This window comes from Rousettus aegyptiacus, unplaced genomic scaffold (assembly GCF_014176215.1).
Source record: "Rousettus aegyptiacus isolate mRouAeg1 unplaced genomic scaffold, mRouAeg1.p scaffold_m13_p_2, whole genome shotgun sequence".
Taxonomy (NCBI): Eukaryota; Metazoa; Chordata; class Mammalia; order Chiroptera; family Pteropodidae; genus Rousettus; species Rousettus aegyptiacus.
The window spans coordinates 42,709,164-42,735,375 of record NW_023416295.1 but is presented as its reverse complement, the minus strand read 5'-3'; the positions used below and the strand labels follow the sequence as shown (position 1 = coordinate 42,735,375).

Here is a 26,212-nt window from a genome sequence, read left to right as displayed (position 1 = left end):
TTCCCACAGAAAAATACTTGTTACCTATTACTTGCTGGATTAACACTTGAGATCGTCAAAACCTACAGTTATCATTCAGAGCTCTCCTCTCTGAGGAGGATTTTCCTGGGTTCTGAAGAGGTCTGAGACTTCCACCTGGTCTACAAAGGTAAGGCTATCAGCTGGAGCTGACAGATGGCGGACTTGAGGTGTTACAGGATGATACATGGAAACATAAAAGGTAAAATTAAAATTTGCTGATGAGACTTATTTCCTAACCTTTTAATCACTCACTGCTTTGTTTGAAACATTTTCTTGTAACTGAATTGAGTGCAGTGGAAAGTTTTATTTCCTTTTTGTATTTCTACTAATGCCTTTTCAACTACAGTACTAATTCATCTATGAATGCTTATGTCAAAGAAAAATACAACACTGCATATGCTTAGAGAAAATATACAAGTGATTCATCATGTATATATTTGTAAATTTATGCTTAGGCCTCAGGTTTTTTACCTTTGACTTTCAGAAGTAAACTAGAGGTATATAAATAACAGAACAGCCACATTATAATGTCACTCTACATTACAATGTCACTCACATGAATGGGGGTGGGAGCGGTGGGCATAGCCAAATTACTTAACACTTTAATAAAATGAGCAGAACCCATTATAACAACAGCTCTTTATTACATGGATTCAAATACACAGCAGACCAATCAATGTTGCCTGACATTTAACAATCACATTCAATAAAAGCCTGTTAGTACATTCCTCAACACTCTAAATCTAAGGGGCTTCCTTTAAATTCCCTTTACAAAGCCGTGCACAAAGAAGAGGTTAAGCACCAGTAAGAAAGACTGTTGTTAGCAGCAGTTTTATCACCATCATCACCATCATCATCACCATCATCAATAAACATGCAATTTCTTCCTTCTATGTACATGGCATTGTAAATGGGTGCTATACTCTGCCTATGGTACAAAGTTTATAAATACAATATACCAATACAAAGTTGAAGCCATTAAAAAGAGCTTAATAACAACTACTAGGAGATAATTACATCTGGAGTGTTGAAGAAATCTATGAAGAGATTTAGAAACAACACACAAAGTCAAACATTAAACATTTTACTTGGGAAGGAGTAAAAGGGGAACTTTTTATGTGCTGCTGAAGGGTTTTCTAAGTTGCTCAAAGTTTACTTTCTTTCTGCTATTATCTTTAAATACTGCAAAGCATTGTGAGCTGCATCACTCTGTGCATTGCCACAGGAGATCCCAGAGCCATGACAAACTGTGATGGGACTGGTAGACAGTTCAGCGAGACACTGATACTGTCCATTGGCACTCAGTTCCTCTGTAACGACATATTCAAACACGATGGTTAGATGGTTAGTCAGTGTATATAAAGTATATCCTTTGTATAAACAATACAATTTTTATCACTGTTTTTCTCCACAAGCATCCACGGTAGACTACTCCACTTACCATCTTTGTCATTCTTGTATAAACTAAAAACAAAACAACTGCTCAGCTATAGTATTTCTCAAAGATTTGGTTCATTATCATCTAAGGGAACTGTAAAGAAATTCAGGTGTCCGGGCCTCACTCCAGCCTGCTCAATCAGAAACGGGCAGAATTGGGGGTTAGAGAGGCCAGAGTCTTGCATTTAAAAAAAAAAAAAAAATGTCCCAAGGCAATTCTAATATGGCTTAACAGTATCTGCAAATTACTGACCAGTACAACTTTTTTAAAAAGGAGAAAAACATTTGCTAGGAGACTGGGGAAATTATATTTTTCACCGTAAAGTCTAGGGTTATTTTCAGTAGACATGTGAACCAGGGAATACATGAGTCAGGGTAAGACTTCCCTTGTGCCTTCATGTTCCTTGGTTCTAAATCTGTGCAGAGCCCAGTTCCAACTGTATATGGGTTAGGATGTTTTAAAATCAGTACCTAAACCCAAGAAACAAATGTTCTTCTCCTCAACTGATGAATCACTCTTACCAAAGATAAATAAATAGGACAAGGGGAAGAAGTGGAAACATGTTGAGTTATGACTTATTTAAAGTGGTCATGATTAAATGTTATTTCAGGTAGAGTCAATATAGTGGAAAATATCGACACAATAGGATTATTTAATGCCTGAAGAGGCTTTCTAGTTATAGTATCTATGTTCTTTTACTTTTTCTAATTGAGGTAAAATTCATACAATACAAAATTAACTTTTTTAACTATTCAGTGGCATTTAGTGCAGTCACAATGTTGTGCAACCACCTCCATCTAATCACAAAACATTTTTCACCATTTCATCACCCCAAGAGGAAACCCAAAACCCATTAAACAGCTGCTTCCAACCTGCCTGCCCATGCCCCACAACACCAGCCTCAGCCGTTGGCAACCACCAATCTGCATTCTGTCTCTATGAACTAACCTATTCTGGATATTTCATATAAATGGAATCATATAATATGTGACATTTCGTGTCTGGCTTCTTTCACTTAGCATATTCCTGAGGTTCATCCATGTAGTAAATATCAGAACTTCATTCCTTTTCATGGCTGAATAATATTTCATTGCATGTACATACCACAATTGATTTATCCATTATCTGTCATGGATATATAGGCTATTTCCACTTTTTGGCTATTATGACTAGCGCAGCTATAAACATGTGTGTACAGGTATTTGTTTGTATATTAGTTTTGAATTCATTTGGATACATACCTAGTCGAGTTGCTGGGTCATAAGGCAACTCGTTTGAGGTGCTGCAAAACTGTATTCCATAGCGGCTGCATCATTTTACATTCCCACCAGCAATGCATGAGGGCTCTACTGACTCTACATCCTCACTAACATTTGTTACATTTTTTCATCACAGCCATCTTAATGGGTGTGAATTGGTATCTCACAGTGGTTTTGATTTCCCTGATGACCAATGATGTTGAGCATCTATCTTTTCATGTGCTTGTTGGCCTTTTGTATATCTTCTTTGGGGAACATCTAGATTCTTTTGAAGACACTTGCATAGAAGGTAGCCAAATTAACACTGTGGTTTTTAGACGGCTGTCCTATATTTACAAGAACTACTTAGTTCTTAAAATTGTTAAGAAGCATTCCAAAAGCATCATCAATTTATGACCTAAACAATCATCTCAAGTTTCCTTCTTTTCCTAGATTCAAAACCTTCCATAGTCCTATCCATGACATAGCTTATTCATCTCTGTCTCAAATTCCCAACAAAGCACGGACACTTAATAAATATTTGTTGAATGACTGGTCTTCCATCAGCCACCTTTTTGACCATTTGTCTGCACTAAATTCCCAGGTTTGGCCTCATTCTCAGTATATTAAGATACTGCACTTGACTCATCATTCAATCCTATAGGGGCATAGAAAATCATAAGTTCTTTCAGTCCCTAAACACCCTACTTTCCAGTGCTAGGAGCTCTGACAAGTTAGGTCCCCACAGCTAACTGAAGCTGGAATAAGAGATAACAAATTCTTCACATATTATACTGATGTTAAAATCAAAACAATAAATGTATGCACATTCACACACATACACACATTAGCTAGCTTTATATACTGAATTAAAAGAAAATCCAAACTGACTTGCTTTCCAGTCTTTTCACATTTGTCTATCTAAATGATTAAGAGCTATAAAGAAGGGAGAAGATGATAGCTGGAATGGGATAAATCGATTTGCCCCCTTTTATCTCCCAGAATTGGTGTATACTGACAAAGTAGAGAGGTACGGCCCTCTTGAACTTCATATTTTCTAGAAATGTGGACACCTTTATATCTGTCAATCTGTCCATCAGGGCTACTTCAATAGACAGTATATCTCTAGTTGCTTTTCCACAAATCTGATTCTACCACTGACTAGCTATGTAAAGTTGGGCAAGTTTCTCAACCTTTTTGTGCCTTATTTTCTTCACTTACATATAGAATCTACTTCACGGGGTTAGTATGAAGATTCAGTCAGTTGATATATGTAATGTCCTTAAAATAGTGTCTGGCACATAGTAAAACTCTATAAATCTTAGCTATTATTATTTTTATAACTGTGTAGATGTTAGCTATTGTTATTATTTATAAAAATGGAACATACCAATTATATAAATTACTGCCTGGTATTATAGTTAGAATCCTTGATCACTAAAATAAATTATAAAAGAAGTTTTTTTCTCAAACATGTTTTTATTTTTTTTCTATTTTTTATTTTTTAATTGAAGAAATGATTTAACTTTTTTTCCCCCATCTACCTCCCCTCTGGTAACTACTAGTCCATTGTCCATGTCCATCAAACACATTTAAAAAAAAATGTTTTGGGATAAACCAAAAAAAATCATACCTATATCCAAATATGTTATATTAAAACCTTGTTCCTTGGCGATTTCACTAAGTAGCTGGATATAATCTGTATTTGGAATACTGAGAAGGCTTCTTTTCAGTAAGTTGATCTTTTCACCAGGAGAATTCCTCAAGGAATGCCAAGTACATCCTAAAGAATGTCCTACTACATTTGTCTGAAAAACAGAGACGAAGATTAACACTCAACTAGGACTGATTTCAAAAACTACAATCAAAAGTACTTAGAAGGCACTTACATTTAATACTTTATAAAGCATGGTTAACTTTACATTTAAAATAGACACACTAGTACACACATTTAACAAATACCATAATATTAAGAAAAAAGAAGCATGTGCAATAATATATTTCCAGTATTTAAAAATACTTTTGTGTAATACAAATGTCGCTCATTGAGTTTTATGATGGTTATATTATGCATGTTGGGTTTGAGAAGAACAAGTTATGTAAGTGAATGGCAGGATATCAAAAACTCTTCTCAGACTTATATTCCAGAACCCAACTGAGCTTATGTTTTTCTGTTTCTTTCTCCTTTTCCTTTTTTCTTTATTATCTCCAATACCTTCCCTTTCACCTCTGTTTTCAGAATGCTTTACATTTCCATGTTAGTTTATGGTACTCAAATTGCTTTCCCATATCATGCTACTTAAAAAATCCAAAACAACTACTCTCTGAAGTAAGTAGGACAACCTATCCTTAGGCTTACTTATTAATGAGCCCCAGTAGATGTTAAGAGAATTTCAAAAGATCACAGGAATGGTAGTGGTACAGTACTGAGTAATTTGTAAAATGTAAATAAAATTTTACATTCCTTGACTGAACCTTCAAACAATATATTTTTAAAAATTATAATTCATTCACATGGTAAAAAAAATACCTGCATTAAGAACAAACAGCTAATGAAAAATAGTCTATTTTCCTTACCACCCCTTCCCCAAAGACTTCTGTTTCACTTTCCAGAAGCACTTGCTGTTAAACATTTCTTCAGTATCCTTCCATAAACATTCTATGGATATTCAAGCACATGCACATATGTGATCCTTTTATACAAATATTATAGCTTACCCATCTATATCTTATTCATTCTTCTCATATTAGCACATAAATGCATTATATTTATCTTTAAATAGCATCCAACCAAGGGTTTTAGGTTTCTGGTTTCCTGTTTTTACAATGTTACAGTAAAATTCTTTTGCACTGGGATGACTTTTTCTGTAGAATAATTTCTAAAAGTAGAATTGCTGAGTCGAAAAACATGTATGCTTTTAATTTTTTTAATATTCTAAACTGATATTTGAACCACTTTATGCTCTCATCAAGTCTTGAAGGGAGCTTGTCTTCTCATACCCTCACCAATACCAGATATCAAACTTTGTAATTTTAGCCAATCTAAAAGATGAAATTAGTATCTTGTTTAACTTGCATGAATAAAGTTGAACATTTATTTTTTAACCATTTGTATTTCTTCTACTTGGTTGTCTTTTTTATTGGTGTATAAGAGCTTTTTGTGTGATAATGAAAACAGTTCCTTTGTAGTTATGTGTTAAAAATAACCTCATATTTTTTGTTCATTTGTTTTTATTGAGATTTAACTGACATATTAGTTTCAGATGTACAACATAACGGTTCATTTTGTATATACTGCAAAATGATCACTACAATAAGCCTCGTTAACATCCATCACCGCACTTAAATTGTTTTCTTGTGATGAGAATTTTTTTTAATGGTGACACTGGTTAATGAAATTCAGTACATATGATAAGAACTTTTAAGATGTACTCTCTTATCAACTTTCAAATATACATCTCGTGGTTTTTATTCTAGATTTACAGATTTTTTTTGCTGTGCAGTATGTATTCAAATTCATGAATCTTTCACTTAACAGTTTCTAGGTTTAAAAAGCTTTCCCCATACTAAGATTTTTAAAAAGTAAAATTCTTCCATGTTTTCAATCCTTATGCTCAAATCTTTGATCTATCTGAAATTTATTTTGGTATAAGAAATGTTAAAAATAAATAAAGGAAACCTCAATAAAAATGGTGTCAGGAAGCCAAAAGAGAGCTCTCACTCACTATCACCAAGACCCCAAACGGCAGTACATAGCACAACAGGAGGAAGGAAGAATTTCTCCTTACCTAGCTAAAATGCCTCCAACTTTGTCTTTAGCTGGTTACCTTCAGGTCTGGGCTTCTTGGTTACAGTCCCGTCAATGAGAAGCTCTTACTACCTTGAATCCTTCGAAACTGCCCCTCCAAGTCGCTCACTCCTTCCCCTGAAATGTAAGCCCTCTCCTCTGTTTTTCAGACTTGCCTAAGGTTCACATAGTTTGCCTGCCCAGAATTGCAATTCCTCTGCTCTTCCTGAATGAATCCATTTTGATGGTAAAAAAAAAAAAAAAAAAAAAGGCTTTTTTTTTTTTTTAAGGTCAAAAGGAATAAGGTGGCAACCAAATGATAGATATGCGTGTGCACACACACATGCACACACCTTTCCCCTGTCGAAATGGCTATAAGTTGTTTGTACATCATTTATTGAATAATCCATCCTCTCACTCACTGATTTGAAATCTCTGTTGTCATATACTTTGTTCCTATGTGGATTCGCATCTATACCTGGATTCTACAGTTTATTCCATTTATTCCTGTACCAGTACCTATTTTAACTACTACTATAGTTTTATTGTATAAAATCTCTTTTCTGGTAGCAGCCCATGTCTTTTTCAGTTTTCTTAGCTGTTCTTGAGAGTTTATTTTTCCAGATAAACTTAGTAAGTTGTATCAAGGTCCAAAATAAATTCTGGTATATTTTGAGTGAGACTACATTACTTTTTTGTATGTTTACAATGTATTTACAGTATTTACAATTCAAGACAGGTTTACATTTATTCATTTTCTATTACATTATCTATATTTATAGATATACTTGTTACATATAAACATATAACCATGATTGATTTTTTTGGAGATATATTTTGATCTACGATAAGGAGTTTTTAAAGTGTTGATCAGTAATGATTTCTAAATTTTGACAAATATCTTTTTGAAACTCATTGAGACAGTTATGTTTTTCCTCCTTTGACTCATTAATGTGGTTAATTATGCTAACCGATTTACTAACCTTGAAATATTCTTGCATTCCTGAAATAAAGCCTACTTGTCTATGGTATATTATTCTTTTAATGTTCTACTGAATAGTTTATTAAAATCTCACCATAAAGGAAATTTTTTTTGTTGGAATTTGCTAGTGTTAGGTTTTGGTGCTGGTTTTGGAAAACAAATTTAGAAGCTTTCTCTGTTATACATATACTGCTGGGAAGAGTTGAAATAGCATTGGAAATAACCTCTTCCCTGAAGGTTCAACGGAATACAACTGTAAACTTATCTGTGCTTTGCAATTTCGGCGTCACCTCTGATCCAATTTAAAAAGAAGTGAATGCAATATGCTTTATTTTCTTTCTTTCTCTTTCTTTCTTTCTTTCTTTCTTTCTTTCTTTCTTTCTTTCTTTCTTTCTTTCTTTCTTTCTTTCTTTCCTTTCTTTCTCTCTCTCTCTCTCTCTCTCTCTCTCTCTCTCTCTCTTTCTTTTTTAAGGGAACATGAGCATGGGAGTGGGGCTGAGAGTGAGTAGGTATGGGTAAGAGTGGGTGTTTATGGAGGTTGGTTTCGGGTGTGTGCCCTGGGTGGGGGGATCGTGGGTATGGATTGGGGGCTGTGAGGGTGACTGGAGTGTGTGCATGCTTGCTTATGCATGCAGAGGTGGGAGCAGTGGTGTGGGTATGTGTCTTTGGCTGTGCCTATATTTTCTATTAAAAAAATAAAACCAAAATTATATTACTTATGTACAGTCTTTGACTTTGTTCTACAGAATAAGCCTTCTTTTATTGAAAGCTCAGTCAGGATACTGCTGTAGTCCTCACTTCTCATTTCCTACCTAATATACTACTCTCAGATAACGGACAAGACATACGTATGTACAACTATCAGAATATTAAGTAATATATCATGTGTAGCTCAATCTTTTAAGGTCTATATCTGTATGCCCTGTTGCCTACTCAATATCTTCACTTAGATACTCCACAAACACTTCAAACTCAATATATCCTACATTTAGCTCATTATCTGCTCCCTCTCAAATCCTACTCAACTCTTGTATTCTCCATATTAATGAATGGTACCATCTACTCAGTTGCCAAGCTAAAAATGTTTATTTCTTCCTTTATCCTTACTCCCCTCATCCAATCAATAACCATGCCCCCTTCACGTTAGTTTTCTAAATAATTTTTAAATCCACTATTTCTACCATTGCTACCTTAGTTTAGGCCACCATTATTTCTCATCTGTTTTCTATAACAGCATTCTAGCATGTCTCTCTGATTCTAATATTCATTCCCTCTTCATAATGTAGCCAAGTGATTTCCTTCCTAATGTATAAATTAGATCCTGTCCTTCCAGGTGAAAATTCTTTAATGACTTTGTACTACCCTCAAGATAAAGTTCAATCTCCTTAATATAGAAATTTCTGCAAGATTTAATTTCTCTTAACCTTTCTGGTCTCCCGGTTTTAGATTCCCTCCAATGCTATGCTCTAGCCATACCAAATTACTTAGGGTTTCTAGACCCATGTGATGTTTCATCCATGGGTCTCTGCACATGCTCTTTCTTCTCTCTGGGATTCTTTCCCCCATCTTCATCTTACAGGTCTTAACTTAGCTTTTACTTAGTAGGATGCCTTCTCCTATATTCCTATAGTTCCCTCTGTGAGGACCAGTCTGTAGGGTTATTTTCTCTATTTCAGTAGGCTATAAACATCTTTGGGGTAGAGACTATCTTATTTTCTGTGTGCCAGTACCTAGCACAAAGCTTGGCACACAGTATGAGGTCACTAAATGTTTGCTACATGGATAAATGAATGAATGAACAAAGGGATGGGAATGCACTGTCAATCTGAGGGCAAAAATGGTACTACTGGGCTATTATCTTTAGATCCCATCGTATTATTCTGAATTTGACTATGTCTCAAGCCCTTTCACCTGGTCATCCTGTGATCCTGGCTCACATACAGCAAGAGAAACAGGGTAGTGTGTAACTAAAAAATGAAGAGATTTTTTTACAAGTTCAACTTTGACGTATCTCTAGAACAAGAAATCTAGAAAAGCTTCCTATAGCAAGAGATGCTTAATCACATTAACACCATGGCTGTATGATCATTACTCACTAAAGAAATGTGGTTCTCTGGAGAAATGTTACTGAATTTGGCAAGAAACTTCTCAGCGGCATTTCTCTTGGCTTGTTTTTTTGATGCCCCCTTTCCTAAATAAAGAAAAAGAAATGGTAGGTTTCGAAAAGAAATTATTGTCCATAGAGAAGGATCAAATGTACATTGCATTTAATCAGAGAACAAGCTCATGGTTTTTATATACTAGTTTATTCTTCTGCTGACCTGCCATTTTTGCTTGTTGTGATTCATACAGATAATCTTATATTTTCAAAGGTATTTCTTTTAACAATTCATCTTTAATAGTTATACTTTGTTTTTCTGTAACAGTTATATTTCCCTATGCCTACTTTTAATGAGTTATATTTGGTTTAATTCTGACCAAATTTATCAAGGTACGCCTGAATTACAACTCCTATGTCTCAATGTATATTTCCTGCTTACAATTTCCTATAAACTGACAACTATGCGGAATTTCTTTAACATGAATAGGAAGGGCATAGGAGATGCTGAATTTGAAAGACAACACACATTTCATCTACTTTCATGCTTCTGTTTTCTAGATTTAAAAACTGAGGCTCAGGGAACTTAAGTAATTTGTTTAACTTGCAAATCAAGGACTGCATCAAGAACAAAGCTGAGGTTTCTGCTGCTGGCCCACATGACCTGCGACCTGACCTCTCGAGGGGAAAACGTTGATTAGTTGAAACTAAAATGTAGCCAAGGTAAAATTCCTTTTCAAGTCACTTTAAAAATGATAAAAACATACTAGAAAAGTTAATATAGGAATCCTCATTAGTACTTTATTGACTTTTTTCTTATAGTTTATGGCCTTCACAACAGAGAAGTTGTTACAATGCAAAAGGATAATTTCTGCTTTATTGTTATTTCACTGTGATGTTTTGCTATCTAGCTTCTTATGAATCATATTATTTACAAATGTCATCTTTTTTTTCTAGTCCTATCTTCTAGAATAGCTGCTCAAACTCCAAGAGATTTACTATTGCTCTTTTTCCCTAAATGAGTTTTTTAGGTCACTAATACTTCCATGAAGACTGCTTAAAGAGTTATTATTTGTCTTTCCACTAACAACTCAGGATTTAAAAAAATATATCAAATTAAGAAGTATAAGTAGTCTTAAGTCAAATATTATACTTAAATTCAACCACAAAGTTAGAGAGAGTAGAACAGGAGTTGGTCAACTTTTTCCTCACAGAAATATTTGAAAAGATATCACAAAAGAAATTTCTATGGTTATCCATCATGTGAAAATATTTAAAACATTTTCAATTTGTGGACCCCGAGAAGAAAGATTCATTTGATGAGAAGAAATTTATCTGCTAAGATGGACTCCCATGATCAACCAAGGGCCTATATTTTATAAGTAATAAGAGCCTAGAGGCCATTTGCTGACAGGGGCTCCTCACATACTTTGTAGACCAGGAAGAACATCAGACAGTACTCTTGGCTTCCTGCATGCACTGTGCCTGGCTTGTTTATACCTTCTGAGTCAATTACTGCAGGGAAATCCCAGTTTCCTAATTCTACCATCAGACTAAGACCTGCCCCACCCAATCAGACTGCATAATGTGGATGCCTTATTTACATAAAACAGACCTAATTGGGAACCTGGGTGGAAATGTTTGATATGGAAGGCAGCTTCCCCTTCATCTCAGTGGAACACACTTGAGGTTGCTACCTAAATCTGTCTCCGAGGCTGTAGCTCCTTTTGCTCAAGTCAATGCTTTTTATTCTTTATTACAATCTAAAATTAATTTTGGTTTACAAATTCTATGAGGTAAAAAGAAATAAGTACCAGTTTCCATAAATGACTCTAGCCTGCAAATTGTGGTATATTCTCTCTTATGAGCAGGTCCGCCCTCCTGGGAAAGGGTATACTCAGGAAGTCTCCAGCCATGATGAATAGCCAATTCCTAGAAAATTGAGATGAGGCTTTAATAGTGATTTTTACTAGGCAATGGCTCAACCACATAAATGACATTCTTTCATGATTTTAATCCCTTTTCTATTTATGTTTGAAAAGAATGATGATATCCCTCAATAGAAAAAAGAGGGAAGACCCAACATTTCCCATAGATATTCCTGCATTTTATATCTTAGCCCATAATACCAAAACCGAAGCAGTTTCCTGCTATGAATGGTGTTCTTCCACCAAGCCACAGTGATCTGATATCAGAGCTCATACAGAAAGACAAACTACTACTGCCCTTTTGGAAACATCAGATAGGATATCTACAGGTCTCACTACCATCAGCTCCTAAACCTCGCCCTTCCTAGCTATAGAATTTTATTCCCACAGCTGGTTAATTACTATATTTGATCAAGAGCAAGCGAGAAGCAAACGAACAGACTTGAACGGAGCTTGAGAAAAGAAGAACTACAGAAAAACTCATAGAGCAGGAAAAAGACCAAAGGACTTGTTGGATAATGGTTAGGGGAGTTGTCCAACAGAGCACACGAATAATCTGCAAGAAGGATATTCTGTTTGCGGAAATTCAAAGCTGAATACACATTTTTTTTTTTTTTTTGTAGAATAAGCAAATAAACAGACTACTTCCCTATTTTCAAATTAGGTGACTTGATCTGGGTTCTTTATAAAGTCTTCTGTCTCAGCAGAAGTAGAAAGAGGTTTGTCACAAGAGTGCCAAGAAATATTCTTAAAGTATGAAACACTCTACCCATGTGCATTGAGGTCCTGTTGATCTCAAATGAGAATTCCACAAACCAAAGGCAGATACTGTATATGGAAGAAAAATCCAAAACATAAATAAATAGGAAAATGATTTCAAGTTAGCACTGTAATATCTAATGATCATAACTTGGAAAACAAAATATTATACCATCTTATCTTTAAAATATTAATTTCTTATTTTAGCCCTTGTGATATTATTAACTTGAGACCTTTTTTTCAGTAGATAAAATGTTAAGTATGGAAAAACTGTGCAACTTACCTGTAATGAACCAATAGGATTAAGCTGATTCTTTGGTTGCTTAGAAGGATCAGGCATTAAAGGGTCAGGAACTGCAAAGCTAAACATTTTTTTAAAGTGTTATAAAACTAAATAATTTTCTCAAAATTATTAAATAAATGACAAGCATTTTCTATTTAACACTCTATGCCTTTGCTGTTGCTGTTCCTTCTACATGGAATACCTTCCTCTTCCACCTCTTCTACAAGACTCTGATCCACCCATCATCCAAGGTATATATCAAATGCTACTTCCTCTAAAAAGCCTATCCTTTTACTTGAATGAAATATAATTTTTCTCTCCTTTGAGCCATTATGACATTTGGTTTGACTCTACCTTAAGCAATTATTTTACCATAAATTACACACTCTTACAAATATATGTAATTTGTCCATCTCTTACCACGTTTCTCCTGCACAGACTGTAAAATATTTGATGGTAGGGCCTATGTTTACTTACCTTCATAAGCCTTGTAGGGCTTTTTATGTAACAAGTTCTGAATAAAATGTATTTTAATGAAGCACACTATTGTTACAACTACACAAACATGAAAGACTAACAATTATGAAATTTAGCCAGGCAATGTGAATAATATAGATCACAAATGTAGCTTTTTCATTCAGGTAATTATGGAAGGATCTATCTATCTATCTATCTATCTATCCATCCATCATCCATCCATCCATCCATCCATCCATCCATCCATCCATCTGACTTTGATCTATTATTTGCTCTGTGTTAGGATAATCCTCCAAAGATTTAGATGTATCCTGCATAAAATAAATGGCCTGCATGAATCTGGTTTCAGCTTGTGGGGATTGCTATTAAAGAAAAAGAGAAAATCTCTTCTAAGTAGTGTGAAATACTAGTTACTTGGGTGATGGGTGCCTGACACTGAATAAGCTGTATTCCAAGGTTACCACCACCTAGGCAACTGAAGAGTCACCTCCTCCGTGACAAATGAGGTTTAGTTATTGCCACTTTCCCAAGTTTCTTTCTTAGCTACCAGAATTTCAAGGTCTTTATAGACGGATGAAATATGAATATTCACTTCCAATACTGCGTGGCAAAGCTACCCAAATATTGTTATGGAGAAGTGAGAAAGTCTCTGTATTAAATCAGGCCACTTTAGGCTTCATTAACACTTAGTAATTCCCATCTTATCTATCGAGAAGCACAAATATATAGTAAAGTGTGTTAGCTATTTTTGCTGACAAAGTGGAGTGCCTATGTGCAGTCATTTCTACAAATATATTTAACACTTTAGGTTGACCTATGGCCCACACAGAAATAGCATGGCCATCACCAGTGAGAAGATCCAATGCCTGCCATGCCATTTGCCATGTCTAGAAAGCTAGTGTAAATCAATAATAATGTATGATCCTACAGGATTAAGCATCATTTTGTGAGATCTAAGGCTTACAGTTGCTGGTTCTAAACTATCCAAATGGTTAGAATAATTTAGAAAAGAGGAGCACTGCATTAAATACATTCCTAAGTCAAGTTTTGCTATGGCTGGAAGCAAAAAACCCATCCTAAACTTCCATGGGCCTCTGCCAGAAGCTATGAGCAGATATACCAGATTGTACTCCAAGTATACCTGAGTGCACATAAAGAGAACCAACTAAAGGCACACCATGTTCCAGGTGTGCCTTTAGTTGGTTCTCACTTTAGGTACTCTTTCCAAAAGTACCTAAAGTGATAACAAAATTTATTTTGGAAAGATATGTCAAGAATTAACATCCCACTAACATCCGCTTGTATTCAGTATATGTTCTATAATAAAAGGAAATTTTTTTGTCTATTTCTAAATGAGAATTCTTAAAAGAATAATTTTAGCTGATCTTTTCTACTTGAGTCTTAATACAGTAAGATGTTTGCCAGAAAAATTCTGGGTCTCTTACCGTGCCCCATCTTAAAAGAGAAAAAATCTACTTCAAGAGAGCCTTCATTTAACAGTTCATTGCTGGATTTAATTTCTTAAGAATAAAGTTATCTTTAATGGATAACAGGTTCTTACAAGAAAATAAAATTTTAGAGCTTGTTACTAACAACTGTTCACTCTGTTGCATTTGTGAGCATGTTCAAACTTTTGATCTTACCTCAGCCATGATATTTTTGAGCTGCAGAATACAAAGAAATTTAGCTCACCAAATACTTGCATTGGCTTTCAAAATGTTTATGGCAGCCTCTGCAGCTCTATGTTTCGCCAGCTTCTTACTTGTACCTTCACCTGAATTCAGGTTAAGAAAAAAAAGTATATGCTGTGAAAATGTGAGGCTTCTGTAGATGTTTTTATAATTAAAAACAAAGTCACTAAAGGTCTTACATGTACACACTAGGTAATAAAAACATATACTACATATGGTTATATGCTATAATAAAATATTCAATACATAAATATACTTTAAAAACCCATGATTTGAAAAGTTGTATGTATTTAATACTATGTAAACCTATATAAAAAATCCACATTGTTTCTACATTATATACTTTTATTACATAAAGTGGTAATAAAGTAGATGACGTCACAGCTTCTAAAGAAATACAATTTAATACGTTACTCCTCCCTATCCACAGAGAAAAATTCTTCTGTAGCAGTTTCCTTTAAGGGAGCCACTTATAGCAAAATGTGCACAATTTTATTCTAACAGCCTGTCCTATACTGAATTAAACCCTTCAATTGGCTAAGCGGTCATAGCCACATGTTGGGTCCAGTATGGGAAGGTTTATATAGGGAGGAAGTTGAGAGCTTATGTGTCTTCCATACAATCTGTATCCCTTACATGGGTAGCTAAGGGGGTGGCAGGAGATAGGCCTGATTAATCATTGAGACTGATGCCTAATTTCAGTAAGCAATCACACCTAGTATATGGTAAATGCAATCTTTTTCCATCTGTGCTCAAACTAGGTGTTGAGAAGCCTTCGAAAGTGCTCAGAATGCTTATGTCCATTCTTCTGGTGTAAAAAAAGGGGCTTGGAATCAATTTCAAGTGTGACCCTCATGTGTCAGAGAATACACAAACCATACTCATTTATCCACTAACAAATGTATTAGGGATACAGTGGAGAACTAAACAGGGTTCCTGCCTTTAAAGAGCACACAGCATAGTGTAGGATTTAGTATGAAATATGAGGTGGTACGTGTTACAACAGGCTAAAGTGCAAATATAGGAGAATACACGAATAGAGCAGCTCCCCTGCTCTTGGTGAGGATTCAGAAAGGTTTCATGAAGGAAGAGATAATAAATGAAGACTTGAAATATTAGTAAAAGCTAGTAATGTGAGAAAAGCTGGAAGTTAGAAAGAATATTATAGGCAGAGAAAAGAGCACCAGCAAAGGCTCAAAGGTAACACAGCACAGTGTTCTCAAGAGTCCCGAGTAGTTGGGTACAGCAGGAGCTTGAAGGAAGGAATTTTGAGACAAAAGGCTAGAGAGTTAGAGGGCAGGGAGGCCAGGGTACAGTCTCCTAAATATGTGCTTCTCAAACTTTATTGTGCATAGGAATTGCCTGGGAATTTTGCTAAAACACATACTCTGATCCAGTAGGACTGCCATGGGGCCTGATAGTCTGCATTACCTCCAAGTGCCCAGGTGAGATCAATGCTGCTGCTGATCACATTTGAGCAGCAAAGCTTTAAGTGATGGTAAGAAATATGTATTTATCCAGAGGGTTATGTGAAAACTACTGAACAGGTTTTAAGAGGAAGTGCATGAACAGATCTGAATGCCAGAAAGAACATTCTAGTTGTCCTGTGAAGAATGGACATCACAAGATTAGAAGCTGAAAGAACAGCTACAAGACTGCAACCATAATCCAAGTGGGTTATGACAGTGGCCTGAACAGTAGCAATGAGAAAACGAGAAGCAGACCAACTTGAGATATTTAGGTGACAGACTGGAATAGAGAGGCACAGGGAAGGGAGAGAGTCAAGAAGATGAGACCCAAATTTCTACTATGAGCAAATGGGTAATGGTGGTACCTTTACTAAGCTAGGGAAAGCAAGGGGAATAGGTTTGAGAGAGAAGATTCAGTTTGAGTTAAGGAGAAAATGAGGTGCCTTTCAGTTATCTAAGCAAAGATGTCTAGCAAACACAGGCTGATACACTGTTCTGTAACTATGCCTAGGCTGAAGATAGAGATTTCAGAATTATCGGCTTTTAGATAGTATTTGAAGCTGTAGAGGCAGATAAGTTTGTACAGGAAGATAGGGTAGTGTGAGGAGAGTAGGGGATGTAGGGAGAATAGTTGCCATAGGTTAATTGCTGGTCTGTGACACATTGAGAGGAAAAAGGCTACTTCTTGAATTTTTACTATTTAAAAATGGACCAGCTAAAGCAGTAATGCAATGTTGATTTTATGGTTCGGATGAGGAATCTTCCAGCTAGCACAGCCAATCCACCTGCCTCATATAGACAAAAACAGTCAAAACTTCCTTAAAGTGTCTTCAATGAAAATAGCGGATTCCAGATTTTCAGGGATACTAATAAATGATGCTTTCAGATTGCCAGATGGCGAAACTTCAGCCTTCCTGCTGAATATTTTTCTTGATATTCTAAATTAAATTTAACATTCAATATTTTTTTATTTACAATTACATAGATACATAAGAAATAAAATATCAACATTTACAAATAGGCGCCTTCAATTACCATTTGCTCAAACTCACAGACCATAATAATGTGAGTCTGAATTCTGAAACTTCATTGCTTTGGGACCCTGGGCATGTTACTTATAATCTCTCTCAACCTATTTTGCCATGTATAAAAAAAAGGAGATAATGGCTTATTAAATACCTGTACAGAGTCAGGAACTAGAAGGTGCTATGCAATATCGTGAATTTGAGCCTTTTTCCTCGTTTTGCTTGGGTACAGAACTGAAAGTGCCAAATGAGACCAGATGGAAAGGGTAGAGGCTCAGAAAATTATGGGGTCATGCCTGCTGGCATCTGCTATAATCTATGAAACTATAAAACTTGACAGCACCTACTGATCCAGCTATGGCTGCTCCTGCTTGTCCCTAATTCTTAGAAGAACTCTAGGAGGATCCTAGGATATGTGTCTGAGCTTCTCTTGGTATCTGGGGAAGAAAAAATTAGGGAGAATCAGATGAAATTTGAAAGCAATGACCTGAGATGAGAGGTCTGTTTCTAGATCCTATTCCTCACAGCTGTTTCTAGTAAAAAGGGCACTTTTCCAAACTGATAAGCAAGTAATACCAAGTCTTAACTGCCAATCCCCATGGTCATCGAGGTTAACTGTGCATACAGACCTGTGCAGGTTATGTCACCAACGGTTACTTTGAAGGTGAAAGTGGGCACGTGTATTTGAACATCGGATCTCTCACATTCATATACCGGGATGTTCTTGGTCTTCATGCCATATTCGTGTAATACCTGAATCGGGGTTTTCCCTGGCTTGGCTGTAATCATCTTCCCCAAACTGCAAAAACCAGAAAAAGGTGTGCTCTGCATGCCAAAGCAGGCAGGAAAGCAGAAGCACGCAGAGGCCAGTTTTGACTGCCACCAAGCTCCCCGGAGGCCAGGACCAATGCTGGCGAGGCGCACCATCTCCCGGACGCGTAGCAGCGGGCACCGGGCAGAGGCGGGTAGGGCGAGGGAGGTGTTTAGGGAGATAATTCAAGGACAGTGGAATAGAAGTGCTGCAACCACTCGGGACTATTCCCACAAATCCCAAACCACCAGAGGCTGCGAATCGTCCCCGCCCACCCCAGGCCGCAAGAGGGGCGGGGCCAGGCCGCAGATCTCCGCGGGCGCGCAGCCAGTCCGCAGCAACCGCGAGGGGCGCGAGCGGCGGAAAGGGGCTTTACCCAGAATGCCGCTGGAGAGCCGGCTCCCCAGCCCCCGCCTCTTCTGCGCACCGCTCCCCACCCTGCTAGGCTCGGCCCCGATTCCCTGGACGCTGACCTGAAGGTCCCACTGTCCTCGCGCTCCAGCAGCGAGGCCGCGGCGCGATGCCTGCTCTGAGACATGGCGAGAAGGGACGGCTTGTCAGAGGCAGGAAGAACTGTGTGGAGCGATATCCTCGCTCCTGGCGTCGGCCGGTCCCCGAAAGGAGCACTCCAGCGCCGCCGCCTCCCTTTTTTTGACTCTCCCTCTCCCCCTCTCCCCTTCTGGCTTGCGTCCCTCTTGCGAAGGGGACGGGCGGGGGTGGGGCGGAGGCGGGGCCTCGGTGCAACCGCGGAGTTGCGGGCTCCTGGCCACCATCTCCTCGCCGGGTCCCGCCCATCGGCTCCTGGGGTGTGGGACGCCTGGCCCCGCCCCCTCCCCTTAGACCCCGCCCTCTTTCCCCGCCCAGGTTTTCCTCCGCTCCGGCTGTGCCCTGCCCGAGGCCCTGGGGCTTACTGAGGCCCCAGTTCTGTTTTTTTTTTGAAAGTAGGTCGTTTCTTCCCCGGAGTGGAAGCTTGTCGGTAGGGCATGCGTCACAGAGTCTGGTTCCTGAAGCTCAATCTTTTTTTTTTTTTTTTTTTGGCGGGACACAGGGAAAAGGAGGAGCCTGTGTCACTTTAAGAAAAAGGTTTCAGAATTCCAAATGCAAAATTTACGGAGAGCATCTCTGGGCTTGGCTCTGAAGCTTGAGACTCTCGGTATATCAGTTCCCGAAGGCTGCGGTGGGATCTTCTGGTAGCCGAGCCATGCCTTTAGGATCTCTCAGAGACTTCCAGAGAACCCCCACTTCGCTTTCCACCCAGGGGCCTCCATTGTCTCTAGGCTTTCGTCGCTAGATGAATGCGGGGCCTGCGAATCCCAGCAAGGCCCGTTAGTTGTAAATGAAGGCTTTCCTGAGGACGATTCCAATTAAATGCTGTTTCTGTTCACCTATGGCGTTGGTTGTAATGGCGTTTGTTTGGGATGCACCACCTTTGGTGGGAGTCAGACAGCGACATTAGTTGTTGAATCGCTCCTCTAGGGATTTGCTAGCCACTTGCAGAAATAACTCCGTGTGTTTTCTCGGTGTTTTGAAAGATTGCTTTGCACAATACTTTGCACGGAAGGACGTTATTTTAAAAGTATTCTTTGGGGTTGCGTGCAACCCCTGGATGTTTCAAAGCAAATGAGAAAAATATCCAGAATCTAGTCAAATCCATTTATATTATTTGAAGCTTGAATTAAACCTTTCTTCCTCCCTCTACCCCCTCTATGTATGTATATTATCAATTCGTCCACTAATATGTTTTAATGAGTATCTTGTATCACATAGCCAGTATTTCACAATATATTAACATGAACATAGCTATGGCAATACAATATTTCAGCACTCAGATGTTTCAAAAGTGTATTTTTATGCACACAATTCCTTTAAAACAAGCCAACACCGATGTAGCTTTCTTTAAAGGTTGAGCAGCTGGAATAATAATGATGAAACAAAAAGAAAATAAATGCAGCAGCACCCCCTTTCCAGGAGGTGTCTATGTGCTAGCTTCAGAGTAAGAAACCCACACATCAGAGTTTTATACAGTTATTTATATGTAACGTGACTTGCATTTAGTATTTTATAAAGATCTGCATACAATTGTTTCCTTATAGTCTTTGAATTTACTTTTTGTATTAACCACTTGGTTTTGTAAGCATACAAGGAAAATGAATGAAATGCTCAAACAATAAACTTCATACCACAAGAATTCAAAAAAGCACTTTTCTGTTGTCAAAATTGGCATAATGGATTTGTGAAGGAGTTCCCTTTGGACTAGGTCTGCTGTAGGTGTTGTCCAGAGCTAATGTTAGTGCCTAAATTGCATTGGTTCTCCATCAGGCTATTTCCCTCAAAACTGGCAAACCACTATTAACCTTGACTCTTATTAAGGACATTGGTAGTATTTTAAAATTATCTTTTTCTGTGTATATTTTAGTGCTATAGACTACAATTCCAAATTAAACTTACTTTTAGTATATCATTTTTCACCGTTAATCTATAATTTATCACCTGAGCACACCAGGGGAGGCAGCGTTGTGAACTGTACTCTGTAAACTACTTGATGAAACGATGCTTTGTACTTTGAACATGTATAATTATATTTAAACTCAAGCAAGGCTTAGTTTTGTGCCTGATTTTCCTTGAAAATATGGATTTTTTATCTGAGGGTTGCAGTTGATGACCTTTTGATACCATATTAATATGTTTGCTGCTGCTACCAAGAGCTTTGTCAAGCAAGTTGGAGATGGAGGGAGATTAGTTCCTGTTCCAAGCCTCAGTGAGGCTGACAAATACCAACCTTTAAGTCTGGTGGTTAAAAAGAAACGATGCTTTTTGTTTCCTAGATATAAATTTACCTCGACACCTTTTACGCTGAAAGATATTCTTCTAGGAGACAGAGAAATTTCAGCTGGTAAGTTATAATGTCTGTTTGGAAGTGGCTACTTACTTATTCAGCCATATTATTGTTAATCTAAACATAGGTCATCTATTCTGCTTATCTTCATAATATTTACACATTTTCATTGATAAAAGCAACTTCGGGGTAATATTATTATGATTAACAGTGCTTAAAGTTTATAATAGTATCAAATCGCTTGTTGGTTGAATAATATTCAAGCCTATTTTATGAGATTATTATATAATTTATTTCAATTATTTTGTTTTAAGTCAACTAAGAATATGACATTATAATATACTTCTTCATCTATAAAATAGGGGTACTATATAGCCTTACCTATCTATCTCACAGGTCAAATGAGATGAAAGTAATTTGTATTTATTTTTCATAATCGTTATTGCAGTTTGTAAACTGAAATACAGTATAGGCTAGGTTTAAAAATAAATTGACATTTCAAAAAGTTATTTCTTGTAAACACTTGTTTTTCTTTCAACTACACAATGATCTTGATGCTTAAGAAGTTCTGTTGAATTTGAATTCATTTTAAGTATTTTGGCTATTCTTGTTTTCTAATTAATTGAATTGCTATTTTTAATCTTGGTTTGAAACATTGCCTTTCTCAACATTTGGGTAATTGAGTCTTAATTAGTATATTAATGTTACTATATGTAATCTACATTAGACGAATTCAAAACATTTGAAAAATACTATTTTCCTTTTTTCTAAAGGTATTTCATCTTATCAATTACTGAATTATGAAGATGAATCAGATGTTTCACTCTATGGAAGGCGAGGCAACCATATTGTGAATGATGTTGGGATTAACGTTGCTGGATCAGATTCTGTTGCAGTAAAAGCTTCATTTGGTGTAGTAACCAAACATGAAGTAGAAGTATCAACATTACTCAAGGAAATTACTACACGGTCAGTATAATAATCCTTACTATACTTTAGTGTTTTCATTATGTATTTTAATTATATAGACATTATAAAGAATGATTAAAATGCTCAGGTTGTATTTTACTAATGTGATTTGTTTGATTTGTTTGAAATCATAGAAATTAATAATATATCCAAACTTTGGATAAAGGTAGATATCCAAAATTGTTTGGTTTAAACAGAATTTTTACCCATTTCACAAAATTTCTTTGGCTCTGCACACATTTGTTAAATTATTAGATTAAAAGAATACAGGAGTCTGCTTGCAACAGAGAGAGCCTCTCCAACAGACTCCTATAATAAGCATGTTTTAAGAAAATAGAAAGGAAAGGCAGATTATTAAATTTCTTTTGAGCATACTTTCTGACTTGTGTTAAGCCTACCTTGATTTACTTTTAGTTAAGGTGTATGATAGATGAGTGACACATGATAGCAACAAAAGTACTGGATTATATGTAATCAGATGTTACAGATTTTCGTGAATGTCTCTCATGTTTATTTTAGAAAAATTAATTTTGACCACAGCTTGATACGTCAGTCAAGGAGCAGCAGAAAGGCAGTTTTGTGTGTGGTCATGGAAAGCATTCGAACCACCCGACAGTGCTCACTGTCTGTGCATGCTGGAATTCGTGGGGAAGCCATGCGGGTAAGTAAACCACACTATTAGGCTTCCTGAACTAAAAAACTGCAGTGAGAATTTTTTTTAAGGTACTCAATTTCTAGTGAGACTTGTGCATTTTGTCAAATGTTGAGATTAAAGCTGCAGCGGTATATAAAATTTTGCACAGAAATGGCTTTATTTTAGGATATGAAAGAATCCAAGAAAATTTGGATTCTAAATGTGTAATATAATGCAAAAGAAACCCACTAATCTTTGTGAAATAATGTGTATATTGGAGTCCCTCCTATTACTATTTAAATACTGTTTTAAGAATAAAAATTAGATGCTTATGTAGAATTTGACATTTTAAAATGATTTTGAATTTTTAAAAGTTGAATTTATATTTTTGTTAATTTTTCTAAAATATTGTTGATGGCTAAACATTGGTTCATTCAATGTTAAATCCTTTTTAAAATCTTGAAAGTTATTTGTATTTAATTATTAGTTATTTGTATTTAATTGTTTTGCAATTGAAAGAAAAAGGCTTCTATGCCAGAGAGCATTACTGTTGCGCTAATGTTATACTAATTGTTGGCTCCAGTAACAAAGTAAATGAGAAAGTGGTGAGTGGTATTTCCTAATATAGATCATGAATTCCTATTGGACCATTTGGACCTCTTGCTATAAAGTATACTTCAAGTAGGATAAATCTTATACTTGAGAGATGTTTTGTTGTTTCTTGTTTGGTTCGTTGGTAGGATTGTAGGATATGTTATGTTTCTCCAAAAAGCTATCTTTACGTGTTATATTCCTTAATAATATCATGTTATTTATTTAATATAGTTTCATTTTATGGATGAACAGAATCCCAAGGGAAGAGACAAAGCTATTGTTTTTCCAGCACATACAACCATAGCTTTTAGTGTTTTTGAACTCTTCATTTACTTGGACGGTGCCTTTGGTGAGTGGATGATTTGCATGAAACAGTGAATTTGTTATTATTTTAAGAATTTAATAGGACACTCTCTCTCTTATGCTTGGGTGAAGTAACTGGGAAAGACCCTCCAGTCCCTTCTTACCCAATACCTCTTTCCTGCTTCTTGGCAAAGGCTATAGACTCCCTAGTACCCTACTTACAATTATGAATAAGAGCTAAAATGCAATCCACTGAGAGGGTATTCCTTGACTTACAAGGCGAGATGATAAACGACCTTATAGGTAGTTTTTCATGATGGCAAATAGAGGAAGAAGTATACAGTAAGATGCCTGAAGGTGACAGGGTGCCCAAACTAGAGTACCTGAAGACAACTTTCCTTCAGTTTTACCTATCATAGGTCTAGCTCTCCCTCAAGTCTCCCTAAAAAAATGACTTCAAAAAAGTAAAAATACTTGCCTTAAAATTGTCGCCTTACATAATACCTCCTCATGGCTCACTTTAGATTTCTACATTTCATAGTCTTTAAGATTAGGAGGCCAGCGAGTTCAAGTCTAGGTGTAGACCAAGACTAGGCAAGGGAGCCCCCTAGACATGGTAATTCATAAACATTTTTAAACCTATTTATGTTTTTCTGTAGTTCTGTGGGAGGAGGGAATAGGGAGTCCAGAAACAAAACAAAACATACAAATTAAATGCTATCTGGGACACTTCAGGTGTAGGTTTTTTATAATTATATCAATTGTTTGGAGTATAAACTGATAGAACTGATATACCCATCAAAATTTTAAATGTGCATATACTTTAGCTTTACTTACAATGTTAGGAATTTAATCCTACAGATATACTTACACATATGTGAAATGATATGGGTGGGTATAAGGATATTCAGTTCATAATAGCAAAAGTTGGAAATAACCTTAAGGTCTATTATCAGCAACTAATTAAATTCTACATCCACACAACAGAATACTATGAAGCCATTAAAAAGAATGAGGTATCATGGTACATCCTCACATGGAATAATCTTTTAAGAGATACTCAAAATAAATATATGTAGGATGTAACTTTTTGAACCTAAAGAATTTTACATACATACATATAAACATACATACATACATACATACATATCCCTTATGCTTATAAAATATGTGGAATATTTCTTGAAATACACACAAGAAAATAAACAGTGGTTAGCTCAGGGGTCAGGGTAGACTAGAGACTTGTCACTTTTTGTACTCTGAATTTTGTACCATATGAATACTGCCTTTTGTAAACATATGTAAAATTTAACTTAAAAAATACAGTGTCATGTGCCACAATTTATCAACCACAACCACATCAACCACAGAAATGAGTTGTTATAATGTCTTCTAATTTTTTTTATAGACCTTTGTGTTACTTCAGTGTCAAAAGGAGGATTTGAAAGGGAAGAAACAGCAACATTTGCACTGCTCTACAGATTGAGAAATATACTATTTGAGAGAAGTATGTCCATTGAAGGGTATTTCAAATATATTTTTTTTCTCTGTAGTTGTCTATTTAGTAATCCTGTTAAGAGAGAATTTAAATTTAAAAGCCAAATCATTTCATGACCAGTGGTTTAAATTTATGTGTATATACATGCAGTTTGGTTACATGTTGTTTGACTTCTGACACATTTCTCCGTTTTTGTCTTTTTAGATAGAAGAGTGATGGACGCCATTTCTCGTTCACAGCTTTACTTAGATGATCTTTTTTCTGACTACTATGACAAACCTCTCAGCATGACTGATATTTCACTCAAAGAAGGGACTCACATCCGAGTTAACTTACTTAATCATAACATTCCAAAAGGACCTTGCATACTCTGTGGAATGGGGAACTTAAAAAGGGAGACAGTTTATGGGTGCTTTCAGTGCTCTGTCGATGGGCAGAAGTACGTGAGACTTCATGCGGTTCCTTGTTTTGATATTTGGCACAAGAGAATGAAATAAAATGAAAAAATGAATGTACCTTGCTGATGTTTTAGTGCAACAGTGCCACACACCTTTCCAAAGTTATCTAGGTTCACTTTGATGAATTGTGACAAAGAGGGAGAGGAAAGAGAAATTAACCTGTCTGGGCATAATTTTTCCCACCTATAAAGTGGAGTTGATAATGGTGTCTACCTCATAAATTGTCACGAAGAGTAATAATATTTTTATAGTAAAAAAGGTTTAAAAATTCAGAATATAGATGTTCCTTCATAAAATCAGCCAGTTGCTTTTGAAGTATTTTGGGGATTTGATTGATCACTGTAGATGATTTTTTACATAGAGATTTTTCTAAATACCAATTTTATTTTTAATTGGTTTTTGATTCAACATTAAGTATGAAAAGAGTGCACAAGTGTTGACTTTATGGTGCTTTAACTTATTGCCCTAGGTCTGGTAAAATGAGAAAAATGTGTTAATAATTTAATGTAATCCTAAATGTTTAATTGCAGTATCAAATTAAAAGCACACTGAGCTCAGTGTGGGGTTTTGTATACACAATTAACAGGGCGACTGATAGTAATGGGCTGACATTCTGTGATGTACATATGCTCACTAGTTTTGGCTTTATACAACTTACTACTGTCATTTTAAAGTTAAGGTAGTTGGGAACATTTATTTCTTCTTTGAAAATGCTTAAAACATTTAACATATTTAGTTCTGAGAAATCTCTTTCATATACTTTTAAGACATCTGAAAATTTTCATACACAACCTAAATTATTAATTTACTATATACCCTTATTAAAATAATTGCAAAAATAATATGTTCAAATTCTAGAACTCAAAGTGTATTAATTATAGCACTCATTACTAGGTATATGCCTATAAAGTCA

The 26,212-nt window shown here is 36.1% G+C and overlaps 2 protein-coding genes across 7 annotated transcripts; one reads left to right on the top strand and one right to left on the bottom strand.

Moving 5' to 3' along the window:
* Window positions 1–457: 457 nt before the first annotated feature.
* On the bottom strand, window positions 458–18,759 carry PRKRA (protein activator of interferon induced protein kinase EIF2AK2). 5 transcript variants are annotated; one of them, XM_016152575.2, is made up of 8 exons: window positions 18,481–18,759; window positions 17,826–17,995; window positions 14,704–14,785; window positions 12,535–12,613; window positions 11,379–11,496; window positions 9,563–9,657; window positions 4,331–4,505; window positions 458–1,331 (listed from the first exon to the last, which is right to left on the bottom strand). In XM_016152575.2, the coding sequence occupies exons 1-8, from the start codon at window positions 18,543–18,545 to the stop codon at window positions 1,174–1,176; spliced, it is 942 nt and encodes a 313-aa protein (XP_016008061.1). In that variant the 5' UTR covers window positions 18,546–18,759; the 3' UTR covers window positions 458–1,173. The 5 variants fall into 5 exon arrangements, with proteins under 5 accessions (XP_016008061.1, XP_016008064.1, XP_016008066.1 ...); XM_016152578.2 differs by lacking the exon at window positions 18,481–18,759 and adding an exon at window positions 17,540–17,633 and having other exon boundaries at window positions 642–1,331; window positions 14,655–14,785; window positions 17,826–17,941; XM_016152580.2 differs by lacking the exon at window positions 18,481–18,759 and adding an exon at window positions 17,540–17,633 and having other exon boundaries at window positions 642–1,331; window positions 17,826–17,941.
* Window positions 18,760–19,925: 1,166 nt separating this feature from the next.
* On the top strand, window positions 19,926–26,195 carry PJVK (pejvakin). Of its 2 annotated transcripts, none has more exons than XM_016152574.2 (6): window positions 19,926–20,900; window positions 21,617–21,812; window positions 22,353–22,473; window positions 23,272–23,389; window positions 24,752–24,850; window positions 25,046–26,195. In XM_016152574.2, exons 1-6 carry the CDS (start codon window positions 20,690–20,692, stop codon window positions 25,336–25,338), a joined length of 1,038 nt encoding a protein of 345 aa, XP_016008060.1. In that variant the 5' UTR covers window positions 19,926–20,689; the 3' UTR covers window positions 25,339–26,195. The 2 variants fall into 2 exon arrangements, with proteins under 2 accessions (XP_016008060.1, XP_016008059.1); XM_016152573.2 differs by having other exon boundaries at window positions 22,332–22,473; window positions 25,046–26,194.
* The last annotated feature ends 17 nt before the right edge of the window (window positions 26,196–26,212 follow it).

Bases quoted from the DNA above. Each gene is read 5' to 3' on its own strand.
- PRKRA (XM_036236842.1), bottom strand. From the start codon at position 18,123: ATGGTGCGCCTCGCCAGCATTGGTCCTGGCCTCCGGGGAGCTTGGTGG. The intron at 12,614-14,703 runs GTGAGCTAAATT...AAAAATGTTTAG, and splicing joins AAAGCCAATGCAAGTATTTG to CTTTGCAGTTCCTGACCCTT. The intron at 1,332-4,330 runs GTATGATTTTTT...ATGTCGTTACAG, and splicing joins TATAACATATTTGGATATAG to AGGAACTGAGTGCCAATGGA.
- PJVK (XM_016152573.2), top strand. From the start codon at position 20,690: ATGTTTGCTGCTGCTACCAAGAGCTTTGTCAAGCAAGTTGGAGATGGA. The intron at 23,390-24,751 runs GTGAGTGGATGA...TTTTTTTTATAG, and splicing joins TTACTTGGACGGTGCCTTTG to ACCTTTGTGTTACTTCAGTG. The intron at 24,851-25,045 runs GTATGTCCATTG...TTGTCTTTTTAG, and splicing joins AAATATACTATTTGAGAGAA to ATAGAAGAGTGATGGACGCC.